Raw genomic sequence first — 12,976 nt, forward strand, 5'->3', positions numbered from 1 at the left:
CTTATGATTATACAGTGGAAGTGAGAAATAGATTTAAGGGCCTAGATCTGATAGATAGAGTGCCTGATGAACTATGGAATGAGGTTCATGACATTGTACAGGAGACAGGGATCAAGAACATCCCCATGGAAAAGAAATGCAAAAAAGCAAAATGGCTGTCTAGGGAAGCCTTACAAATAGCTGTGAAAAGAAGAGAGGTGAAAAGCAAAGGAGAAAAGGAAAGATATATGCATCTGAATACAGAGTTCCAAAGAATAGCAAGAAGAGATAAGAAAGCCTTCTTCAGCGATCAATACAAAGAAATAGAGGAAAAGAACAGAAAGGGAAAGACTAGAGATCTCTTCAAGAAAATCAGAGATACCAAGGGAACATGTCATGCAAAGATGGGCTCGATAAAGAACAGAAATGGTCTGGACCTAACACAAGCAGAAGATATTAAGAAGAGGTGGCAAGAATACACAGAAGAACTGTACAAAGATATCTTCATGACCTGGATAATCATGATGGTGTGATCACTCACCTAGAGCCAAACATCCTGGAATGAGAAGTCAAGGTGGGACTTAGAAAGCATCACTACGAACAAAGCTAGTGGAGGTGATGGAATTCCAGTAGAGCTATTTCAAATCCTGAAAGATGATGCTGTGAAAGTGCTGCACTCAATACGCGAGCAAATTTGGAAAACTCAGCAGTGGCCACAGGACTGGAAAAGGTCAGTTTTCATTCCAATTCCAAAGAAAGGCAATGCCAAAGAATGCTTAAACTATCATACAATTACAGTCATCTCACATGCTACTAAAGTAATGCTCAAAATTCTCCAAGCCAGGATTCAGCAATACGTGAACCGTGAACTTCCAGATGTTCAAGCTGGTTTTAGAAAAGGCAGAGGAACCAGAGATCAAATTGCCAACATCCTCTGAATCATGGAAAAAGCAAGAGAGTTCCAGAAAAAACATCTATTTCTGCTTTATTGACTATGCCAAAGCCTTTGACTGTGTGGATCACAATAAATTGTGGAAAATTCTGAGAGAGATGGGAATACCAGACCACCTGATCTGCCTCTTGAGAAACTTAGGTGCAGGTCAGGAAGCAACAGTTAGGACTGGACATGGAACAACAGACTGGTTCCAAATAGGAAAAGGAGTATGTCAAGGCTGTATACTGTCACCCTGCTTATTTAACTTATATGCAGAGTACATCATGAGAAACGATGGGCTGGAAGAAACACAAGCTGGAATCAAGATTGCCAGGAAAAATATCAATAACCTCAGATATGCAGATGACACCATCCTTATGGCAGAAAGTGAAGAGGAACTAAAAAGCCTCTTGATGAAAGTGAAAGAGGAGAGTGAAAAAGTTGGCTTAAAGCTCAACATTCAGAAAACGAAGATCATGGCATCTGGTCCCATCACTTCATGGGAAATAGATGGGGAAACAGTGGAAACAGTGACAGACTTTATTTTTTTGGGCTCCAGGGTCACTGCGGATGGTGACTGCAGCCATGAAATTAAAAGACACTTACTCCTTGGAAGGAAAGTTATGACCAACCTAGACAGCATATTGAAAAGCAGAGACATGACTTTGGCAACAAAGGTCCGTCTAGTCAAGGCTATGGTTTTTCCAGTAGTTATGTATGAATGTGAGAGTTGGACTGTGAAGAAAGCTGAGCACCAAAGAATTGATGCTTTTGAACTGTGGTGTTGGAGAAGACTCTTGAGAGTCCCATGTGCTGCAAGGAGATCCAACCAGTCTGTTCTAAAGGAGATCAGTCCTGGGTGGTTTTGGAAGGAATGATGCTGAAGCTGAAACTCCAGTACTTGGCCACCTCATGTGAAGAGTTGACTCATTGGAAAAGACCCTGATTCTGGGAGGGTTTGGGGGCAGGAGGAAAAGGGGACAACAGAGGATGAGATGGCTGGATGGCATCACCAACTCGATGGATGTGAGTTTGGGTGAAGTCCGGGAGTTGATGATGAACAGGGAGGCCTGGCATGCTGCGATTCATGGGTTCACAAAGAGTCGGACACAACTGAGTAACTGAACTGAACTGAACTGATGTTAACACAAATGTAAAACATATGGCAACAATATTGCAAAGGCCAGGAGGGAAGAAATAGAAGTATACTCTTGTTCTTATCCAATATATATATATGCATAATAGCACTTAAAGGTAGACTGTCATAAATTACATATACTTTAAACCCTAAAACAATCACTAACATAACAACTAGTTATGTCTAATAAGCCCACAACAGAGATAAATAGGAATTTCAAAATATAATTCAAAAGACAGGAGAAAAAGATGGAAGATATCTAAAAATAATGCATAAGACAAAAATTAAACACCTAATAATACAGTAGACTTAAATCCATTAATACAAGTAGTTTCAATTAAATATTAACAATCCTAACAGTGCAATTAAAAATCAGATTGTCAGATTTGATAGAAAAGATACTACCATATGCTAACAATAAGAAACTGCCTTTCTCCATAAAGACACAAATAGGTTAAATGTAAAAGGAAGAAGAAAGATATATCATATAAACACTAAGAAAGAAATTAAACTAGAAGAAAGCTGAGGTGACCACGTAATATCAGGGAAGTATACTTCAGAGCAAAGAATATAACCAAGGGACTTCCGTGACGGTCCAATGGTTAAGAGTCTGTGCATCCCTTGAAGCGGGCATGGGTTTGATCCCTGATTGAGGAACTAAGACCCTGTACACCACACACAAAAACGCCACCCTAACCAGGAATATTTAAAAAGTCATTTTATAATGACAAAGATGTAAATTCACCAAAAGGACATTATAATCCTAAACATTTATGTATTTAATAACAGCTTTAGAATACATGAAGGAAAAATGAAAGAACTTTAAAGAGCAAGACAAATCCACAGTGTTGGAAATTTCAAATAGTCTCCTCTTAGTAATTGATAAAAACAACACTGTAATGCACCCAGGTGGTGGTGGGGTGGTGAAGACAAACAATGAACAAATAAAGAAGTCTGAGATATAAATAATAAAGTACTGAGAATGTCAGATGGTAAAAAAGTATATATTTACAATGTCAGACAGTACTAAGTTCTGTGGAGAAAAGTAGAGCAGGGTATGCAAAAAGGGAAGAAGGAATGGGGAAGGGATGTTCTTTTATCTAAGTTGTCCAGGGAATCTCTTGCTGAAGCAATGAAAGTTGAGCAGAAATGTAAAAACAAGGGAATAAGCCGTATGATTTTCTGAGAGGAAATCATTTCAATAGAGGCAAAAGCTTTCAGAGGGTGGGAAACTTGGTGTATTGGGAGTCAACAAGGAGGCCAGTATAACTAGAGAAGGACTAACAAGCAGGAAGAACAAGGCAAGAGGAACACAGTAGGGAGCTAAATAATGCACAGGTTCACAAGTCCTTAAAGGACCCTGGTTTTTATTCTGAAAGAAATGAGAGATCATTAGAAAATTCTGAAGAACGACATGATGTAACTTACATTTTAAAAATATCAAACTGATTCTTCTTTTTTTTTTAATTGAAAACAGACTAGAGGAGAGCAAAGATGGAAAGGAGACTTGGTAGAAGGCTGTTAGAACTGAAGTAAGAGATTTCTAGGGCTGGGGTGATATGTGTGGAAGTGGTAAGACATGATCAGATTCTGGGCGTATTTTGAAGGTAGAATCAACAGGATTTGCTAAAGGATTAGTTATGGAATGTGAAAGAAAGTGACAAGTTACAGATGACTCTGAGGTCTCTGAGCTGAGCACTATTAATAGAAGGATGGAGCTGACATTTTCTGAAATGGGGAAAAATGCAAGAAGAGTTAACTTTTGAGGGACAAAGTGAATGATTAAAAGTGCTATTTGGGAAGGTTAAGTCTCAAATGCATCATACATCCTAGCGGAGCTGTTGAGTAGGTAACAGGCAATGCAACTCTGCTGTGTGTGTGTGTATGTATATACATACATATGTACACAGAAATACACATGCACATGCAAATGTTCATGCATATATATAGAAAACTGGTTTAAGGGGAAAATACCAAAATATTAAGACTTGTCATCTCTGGGGAGTAGGATAAGAGATGATTCTTTTTTTCCTTTATGATAAAATTTTCCTATTTTTAAACAATAAAGCTACATTATTCTTATAAACAGGAAAAAACTAAAATTTTGTTTTGTTTTTAAAGAAGAAATTAGGTGACTGTTCTGAAAATGAGAAAAGTGACAGTAAGAATTCTGTAAAGAAAAGGCCAAGATTGAAAATCACCATTTTGAAGTTTGGGTAATTGGGGCTTTCTCCAGAGAATGTTAGGAACCTGGTGAAAAAGCTTAAGATAGAAATGAAAGAAACTGACAGTGTATGGAAAAAAGTACTACAATATTGTAAAGTAATTAGCCTCCAATTAAAATAAATTAAAAAAAGAAAGAAACTGAGAAGGAAGGTAATAACAGAAACTTCAAGGACAAAAACATGTAAGATAAAGAATCAGTATTCAAAAAGGGAGACAGTGGGTTAAATCCAATTTAATGCAGAAGATATAGGAGATGAGGGCTCAATCCCTGGGTCAGGAAGATCTCCTGGAGGAAGAAATGGCAATCCATTCCAGTATTCTTGCCAGAAGAATCCCATGGACAGAGGAGCCTGGTGGGCTACAATCTATGGGGTCACAAAGAGTTGGACATGACTGAGTGACTGAGCACACACATGCACACAAGTGAAATCTGAGACAGATGAATGTTTCTCGATTTGGGTATAAAAAGTTATCTTATGCCTGAACTGAATTCTAAAAGCCTAAGTGAAAAATGGAAGAAGAAGGGGAAATTCCAGCAGAAACACCAGGACACAGAACACAGAGATGTGAAATCATGTTGGAATAAAGGAAGGAGTACTACGGTTCCTAGCTGTAAAAGGTACCAGTGCAAGAGTACACAGGCTGAGGCTTTCAAGCTAGGCAGAAACTCACTTCAATCTTATGGGTTAAGCCAAACATTTTAAGCTTTATCCTAAAAATTAGAAAAAGAAGATTAATAACTTGGAAACACATAGTCAGGCCTGTGCTTTAGAACCATCACTCTTACACCATTAGCACAGAAAACAAATTTAAAGGTAGGCCAAACTTGAGAAACGAGGTTTGGCTGCGAACTGTTGCAATAGTCCAGGTAGAAAAGACAGGGCCTGAGCCAACATAACTGCAACAGGAATGCAGAGGTTGAGACAGATGCAAATAATGTTAAGAAGCTAAAGTTTTCTGTGACTGACTGGATTGGGAAGAATGTGTAAGAGAAAGCAATTTCCAATGATTCCAAAGTTGACTATATAAACAGTGGCACATTCACTCAAGGTGTACTATACAGGAGAAGAAATAGATTTGGGAAAAGTAAGTCTAGTTTGGATTGTAAGGTAGTTTGGAAAAGACATCAATGAAATGTATGCATCTGGAGAAAGCAAGCTGTTCTTGTTTCCAAACATTAAAAGTTGGGGTTCTGAAGCCAGACATCCTGGGTTTAAATTCTCACTATACCATTTACTAGCTGTGTGACCCTGAAAAGCTATGGCAATTTCTGAGCCTCAGTTTCTCACCTATAAAATGGGGATGACAATAGCAACAACTTCATAAGTTATTATGAGGATTAAATGAGATCATACAGCTAAAGCACTAAGAATAGTATACATACAACAACCATTTAACAAACGTTTATTCTCTCTGTGTGTTATTCTGTACCCACACCCTAGCCTTCGACTTTTATATTCCCACAGGAATAACTCAGAAGTTGAGGTTGGTGCAAATTTTCAAACCAACAAAAAGAATAGAAACTTTCAAGGTCTTCTAGTTCTCTGGAATTCATATACCTGGATTTAGACTATGTATTCATACAGAAGTAAATAAAATCTAATTGAAAATAAATTAAAAAGTGAACTATAACATAGAGAACAAATACAATCAATGATAATACATTATTCCTGACCATAACAGTAATACAATAAATGTCTGCTAAATGGATAAATATTGAGAACAAGAGGAGAAGGAGGTGAGAGAATGAGATGGTTGGATAGTATCATCAACACAATGGACACAAGTCTGAGCAAACTCGGAAGATAGTGAAGGACAGGAAAGTCTGGTGTAGTGCAGTTCATAGCATTTCAAAGAGTAGGACATAGCGATTGAACAACAACAACAACAAATGGATAAATGATTCTGTCATCAAAACAAAATGCAGGTATGAGCACAAAAAGTTTAAGTTGGCATTCTTGCATTTGTTTACATCAAAAGTCAATTTAACTTGTGTTGTATAATACATTAAAAAAACATTTTAAAAGCCATTTCTTCCTTAAATTATCTCATTATATTAAGTTGATATCAATTATTCTATTAAAGCCTACATATAGGAACATTACTGTCAAAGGATCAACTCTCATTATATAATATTAACCATAAGAACTAAGATATTTTTATACCTCTTTTCGCATTCCATAGTTTGTTTTGGCTTGTTTCTTATGACATAAGTTGAATGATTAAGAATCCTAGAAATAAATCAGCACATTAATTTCATAATATATTAAAGAGAATAGTGTATATACATGATACAAAAATGTTGATAATAAACTGCATCTGGTCCATGAAGATCTTTGCTAGAAAACAATATTTAAATATTATTTAGATCAGATGCCCATAAGTTCACTGGCTATTATGAAGGAATGAAGCTCACCAATTCTTCCATGCATTTTCTTTTATAAACCCTTTTTCGAGGCTTGGATATTTTCCAGCCATGTTATTTTCCTGTGCATATCTAGCTCTTAGCTGAGATAGAAAATAAAGAGATGCAGATTGTTTAAGTATCATCATAACTGATTTCATTTTTCTCAGCATAGCAAATGATAGGGCCATGTAGATGTAATAAACAATCATTTTGCCAAATAATAAACCTTAATTCCAAATGCAAAGCCAGTGCTAAAGTTCAATTCTTTAAAAAAAATCCACAAGCCTATAAAACTTTTAATAACAGAATGAAACAATATATTTGAAGAAAATCAAAAAAAGAAAGAAAAATAGTGATAAACCATTACATGAGAGAACCATTTGTTCATAATTTTATATAATTCTAAGTATTGATCTCAAAGTCAAAAGCAATGAATAATAATCTATCTTTAATATAAGTAACTAATATATTTGAGTTAATATTTATCTATTTACTATGGATATAAATGTTAATTTTCAATTTTAAAGTTTAGTTTTATAAGGAGTAGAATATCTGCCTTTTATTCAAAATAATATGATCGGATGTCAACTATCAAAAGAATACAGAGAAGAAGAGAATTTCAAATTAAAGATGCATATTGACTATTAAAATATATAATGAAATAAATATGTTCATAATTCCAGAAAGATGGTTTCATAAAGAAACTAATTTCCATTACCCCAGTTTTTTCTCACTAGCTAAGATCTAGTAGAGCCTCAACAGGAGGAAGCTACAGCGACAGGCAAATGACCAGTATCACACACAAAGCAGTGTAGCTTTGCACCAAGTAATTTCTAGATTACTGACACCTTTATTCTTCTTTGTGTGGACAGGCACTAAAATTGTATCGAATCCCCAAATGCAGAGGAATTTAGATAATAAAATATCTAAGAACATCAGGAAAAAATACATCATTAAAGAGTAATTTTTTAAAAAGGAAGTGAATCCTAAGAATTCTCTTCACATGGAAAAATATTTTTTCTGCTTCTTTAGTTCTGTGTATGAAATGATGGATGTTCACTAAACTGCTTATGATAATGATTTCATGATTTATGGAAGTCAAATCATTATACCAAACACCTTATACAAGGCTGCATATTAATTATATCTCGATAAAACTGAAAGAGTAAAAAATTGATTTAAAAAGGAAATGTATCCTTTTTAGCACTGCAAAGTATCCTTGGAGAGGGTGAGGGTCAGAATTATTCCCTTGGAAGGGGGCGTCAAACTACAATGCCCTCCACTGCAGTAAATTCGGAATTCTCCCCACACCACACACACTAGTGTTGTGACTACTGATGTGCATGAGTTACATTAGAGGAGAAAGAAAAATGTTGAGCTCTACTTACTGATAAAATATATTTTATATTGAAAATTCTCTGAAAAATTTTACTCTGTACATTGATATTTAATGTTTTACTGTGTGATACTCAGAGTCAAAATAAATGTCTGTTTTATCTAAATATCTATTCTAGATTATTAAAACACTTCCCTAATCCAGGTACCAGTACTGAATTTTAGGTAAAAGAGTGTATATATATAATTCAGCTGCATCAACCTGTCCACTTAATACTTAAGGTGTCCACAAACTCTAGATACCTTGATGCACGTCCTGCTGCTCTGGTCCTCTGGAAGAATTTTTCACTGAATGATGCTCTATAACATAAAGGCCTCCGTCTGTATTCATATTTCACGTACATCAACCAAACCAAAAGATGGAAGAAGTAAGATGTTTTGGGAGAGGATAGGGAAGTCATTAGTAAAGCAAGCAGAAAAGAAAGAATGGATAGATTTTAAGGGTTGAGAGAACTACCTAATTAGTTATAACAAGCTAGAAGTTAACATGATGCTCCTCAAATTAAGAGTTCATATGATCAGAAAAAGAAAAAAAATCACATGAAAAAGTAATGTACATAATTTCTATAATTCAAAACTAAAATACTAAACTGCTCAAAATCTGATTTTGCTTTACATGATCCGTAATTAATTATACTTCAATATAACTTTTCATAATTACTTTTTAAAATTTAACTGTATTACATAGTATTCAGAAGTACATCTTTCCACAGTAAGTAAAAACTCTCAGGACACACATAAAAGCAAATCAAATAATTATTAAAAGTAAATACGTATTAGAAAATACTACAGAATAAGCTAACAGGAATGAACATGCTATGGGGAACCACTCAACTGAAGCTATTCATTGCAAAAGTCTTCATATAATCGTTTCTTTAGCATGAAAATTAAATTTTAAGAAGCCAGCTAAACATTTACTTAATAAGCCACACAGTAAGAAAATCAGTATAAGAAAGAGCAGTAGCCACTTCTCTAATACTAAGATACCCACTTCTCTAATACTAAGATACATAAGTAGAGTTGGTGGAAATTTGAAGAATTGGTTAAATAATTTACACAGCAATATTATTTTAAGATAATAGTTTTTTATTTAACTTCCAAAATTATAGTAAAAATAAAATTATGATTTGTGGAACAACTATTTTAATATAGAGAAGGTCACTGACTCAAGGGGACTTTAATACACTCAAATACAAGTAAAAATAATCCAATCTTTTAAGAAAGAGGATAAAGATTAGCTTTTAAAAATTTAACAATAAACTGTCAATATAAAGTAGTTTAATATATGCATCTCAATTAGACAAAGAAGGACAGTCTTCTAAATAACTAGGCTTCAGACTTTGAACACTTAGGATTTATCTGCTTGATGGTTTACTTGGTGATCTCTTTTCCCACCCTTTTTGATTACTAATTCTGTGCAACATTCTCTTGTTATTTTCCTAGGATAGTTCCATCTACCAAGTACTAGTATAAACCTTAAAAAAAAACAGTGTGAACTAAAGTGGCAAAGCTGCTCTAAGAAAGTCATCACTGAACTCAACATAAGCTGTTTTTAAATTCCCTCTAATTTTGAAACAATGGCTGGCTTCTTTTAGATTTAGCTGAGAGTTAACACTGCATTTACTTTCCACTAACAGCTAGCTGAAGAATAGCTAAATAGTAAGCATACAGTCAAAGTAGAAATCCTAAGTGGTACTTCTTGCTATACAAGAATAATCTTACCCCAGATAAATTATTTTAAATCAATACTAACAATAAATAAACAAAAATATTGCAATGATTATATTAAAACTTAAAAAGAAATATTAAAACTTCTGGTTGATTTGCAATTTTAAATAGCATTTCAGATTCTTCATTTAATAAAGCTAGAATCTAAAACAATACTTTGTGAAAGGGGAAATCTACAACCAGAGAAGGTATAAAAACTCAAATCCTCTAAGGAATATATTCTTTTAAAAGATTACTTTTGACTTTTAGACTAACTCAAATTTATGTGTTATAACAGTAAACAACAATTTTAATTATCTAAATCTAAGAGATATAAGCAATAGCAGGATATTTTAGAAGGAAGGATGATATGATTTAATGGAGAAAATAATAGATTCAGCATAAGATAATTCTGAGCCCAGTTTAAGTTTAGCCATGAACAGAATTGGTTAGGGATATAAATTGTCTATAGATTACACATTTTAAAAGTAAAATGTACTCCTTACTTTATGTCCAGATATCATAAAATTTTAATGCCTTCAAAAATTAGACATAGTTATTATAATATTAATGTCACTGATTATTAATCCAAAAAGCTCTTATATTTATATGCACTAACATCTGAAAAGGAGAATGGAGAAACAGTTCAGAGAAAGAAATAAATTGTGCATAAATTTCAAAAATAACGAAAATTATGTAGAGAGAACATATTAACTAAATTAATGGTTCATACTAGCTTTAAATTTGATCTCATTTTCAAGTAATTAACCAGTAACAGTATTAACAAATACCTACTATGTACAAGGCAGAGCTAGGTACTGCTTTGTACTTATTACAAACTATCAAAAAGCAAGACCTATGAAACATCATTTGATATATTTAGGTTGAAAGAGTAATTTAAGTCAGAGGGATAGATGTAAAATTATACAATAGGAGAAAACTGAAAATATAGAAATGATATATATGGCTATATTAAAATCTAAAATTATACACTCAAATGCAATTCTGGACATGAGGGAAATACATATTGTTGTGGGTTCTTATAAAATCAATATTCTCTGTTCATAATGATAAATGCAATTTTTTCACCTGCCAAGTAGGGGAGGTAGAAAACTTAACTACTTTATAAGCTACATAGAGCAGGTGGTGGCTTGCTTCATCATACCTCTTAAACCAATGGGGCCATTAATACTTTAATTTTACTGAAGGGGGGAAAATACATACAACCTCATAAGTAGTCAATTTTTAAAAAGGCCCATTAGAAATGAATCACAGGAAAGATTAAAAGATAAGCTTCAAAAAGGATGACAGAAAAGCGTGACAAAAAGTTATGTCAGAAGAAAAATGTCAATTGGGAATGAGGATACATTAGATATAGAAGGGATAAAGATATTTTCTAGTATGTTTTTTAATTCTATAAATGTATTAGCAGTGCAAAAAGAGATACATAGTGGTTATTTTAAAAACTATTATAGTGGCCCCTAATACCACACATCAGTCATTGAATAAGTTTTAATAGTAATTATTTTTCAAAACATCTTTAAGCAAATGCCAACATACTTTTTTAAACATCCTAAAACATGGGCCTGTGATCCATAAACATTTATTGCTTTGAATATGTAAAAAACATAACAGTTATCCAAGTTAAATGCACCAAAAATTATTCTTTTAATTTTCTCAAAACAAACAAACAAAATCTCAATTCTGCTTTATGATTTCAAAATTATTAACATAAATGTAGCACTCTCAATACATGAAGATGGCAGTAATAGCCAACCCTCAGCAGCACGCAGAACCTTCTCTGCATAAAAAATGGACTTGCACTGATTTTATACTCATTAACACAAGGTCCTGCTCATTGCCAATAACATGCCTAGCCAGAGGGAGAAATGCTCCTTGACCAACACAGACTAAAGTGAACCTATGATTCTCAAACTGTCACACTGATTTAATCAGTGATTATATAATTCAATTTTAAGGAGTTTACACATATCCTGAGTAACTCAAAATCAGATAAAAAGCACACTATATACTTGCGACATGTACTTGGAAAAAATGCTTATAACATATAATGCTATTGTTAGCTAAGATGAATATCAATTATTATTATTTAGTACAAAGGAATAAAAAAGATACTTAAGCAATAAATAGAATGACTACATGAGTATAAATTATTCTGTTAATTATCTATGTAATTTTATATTTCTTTCCTAAGTATTTCCTATTGTCTTTTAGTAGATGGTCTTCTTGTTTACTGTTTATTTGACAATCTTTAAATATCAAATTTAATGATTATAAAATTTTCCCATATAAATCTCATTACTGAAAAAAATACCTGTTCTTCTGCTCTTGCTGCAATAACTGAACGGCTATTTTCCTCAAATCAGTTACTTCCTTCAAACCATCATCCTCTTCCTCAGCAAGTAGTTGTTCTTTCCCAAGTCTGAAAGGTAACATAAACGTGATTATCCAAAAAGTAAGGCAGATGATATTTTATGCCAGCTTTCAGATGTAGAAACCATTTTTTGTTTTTACTACCACGTGAAACGTTCTTTTATTTAAAATGTTAAAATAAGATATAAAGAATATTGAAGGAATATGAAAACATATTAATATCTATCCTCTCTACTCAATAGGAAATGTCACATTCTGGTTATATTAATATAATTAATGGCTAACAAACTAAACTGCATTACCATTTTGTAATTTCTGAAATGTGAAATGACCACAATAATTTAACAATGCATATTCTCCATCTTGAGTATAATAAGGACCACAGAGCTCTATTATGGCCTATCTTTAGAAAACAATAGAAAATGTTATGAAAATTTTTTATTTTATCAAACCACTCTGCTTTTATCAGTTCATTTATTTTGATTTTTAAAATCTCTGAATAAAATGTTTAAATAGTAGAAACGCAAAATAGATTCGGATAAGATTGGAAAATTTGCCCAAAAAATTCATTAAAATATATGTATCTTTTTTGTCATTTAAAAAGAACAAAGAAATTTTAAAACTGTTCTCTAAACTCTAGTAATTTTATCCCAAAGGCATTTCATTTAAAAAATGGTGTCAGTGACTTCCCTGGCAGTCCAGTGGTTAAAACTCTGCACTTTCACTGAAGAGGACACAGATTCAATCCTTGGTGGGGAAACTAAGATCATGCATGCTGCATGGTAAGGTAAGTAAG

At 33.3% G+C, this 12,976-nt stretch overlaps 1 protein-coding gene across 1 annotated transcript in view; it reads right to left on the reverse strand.

Annotated features, from left to right (window-relative positions):
* Positions 1–12,976, reverse strand: part of LRCH2 (leucine rich repeats and calponin homology domain containing 2) — a 110,169-nt gene that overhangs the window by 32,880 nt on the left and 64,313 nt on the right. The window contains exons 11-12 of the mRNA XM_052663508.1: positions 12,122–12,229; positions 6,443–6,508 (exon numbers count right to left, since the gene is read on the reverse strand). Coding sequence (XP_052519468.1) covers positions 6,443–6,508; positions 12,122–12,229 — 174 coding nt within the window. The remainder of the gene's footprint in view (positions 1–6,442; positions 6,509–12,121; positions 12,230–12,976) is intronic.

This window comes from Budorcas taxicolor, chromosome X (assembly GCF_023091745.1).
Source record: "Budorcas taxicolor isolate Tak-1 chromosome X, Takin1.1, whole genome shotgun sequence".
Classification (NCBI taxonomy): Eukaryota; Metazoa; Chordata; class Mammalia; order Artiodactyla; family Bovidae; genus Budorcas; species Budorcas taxicolor.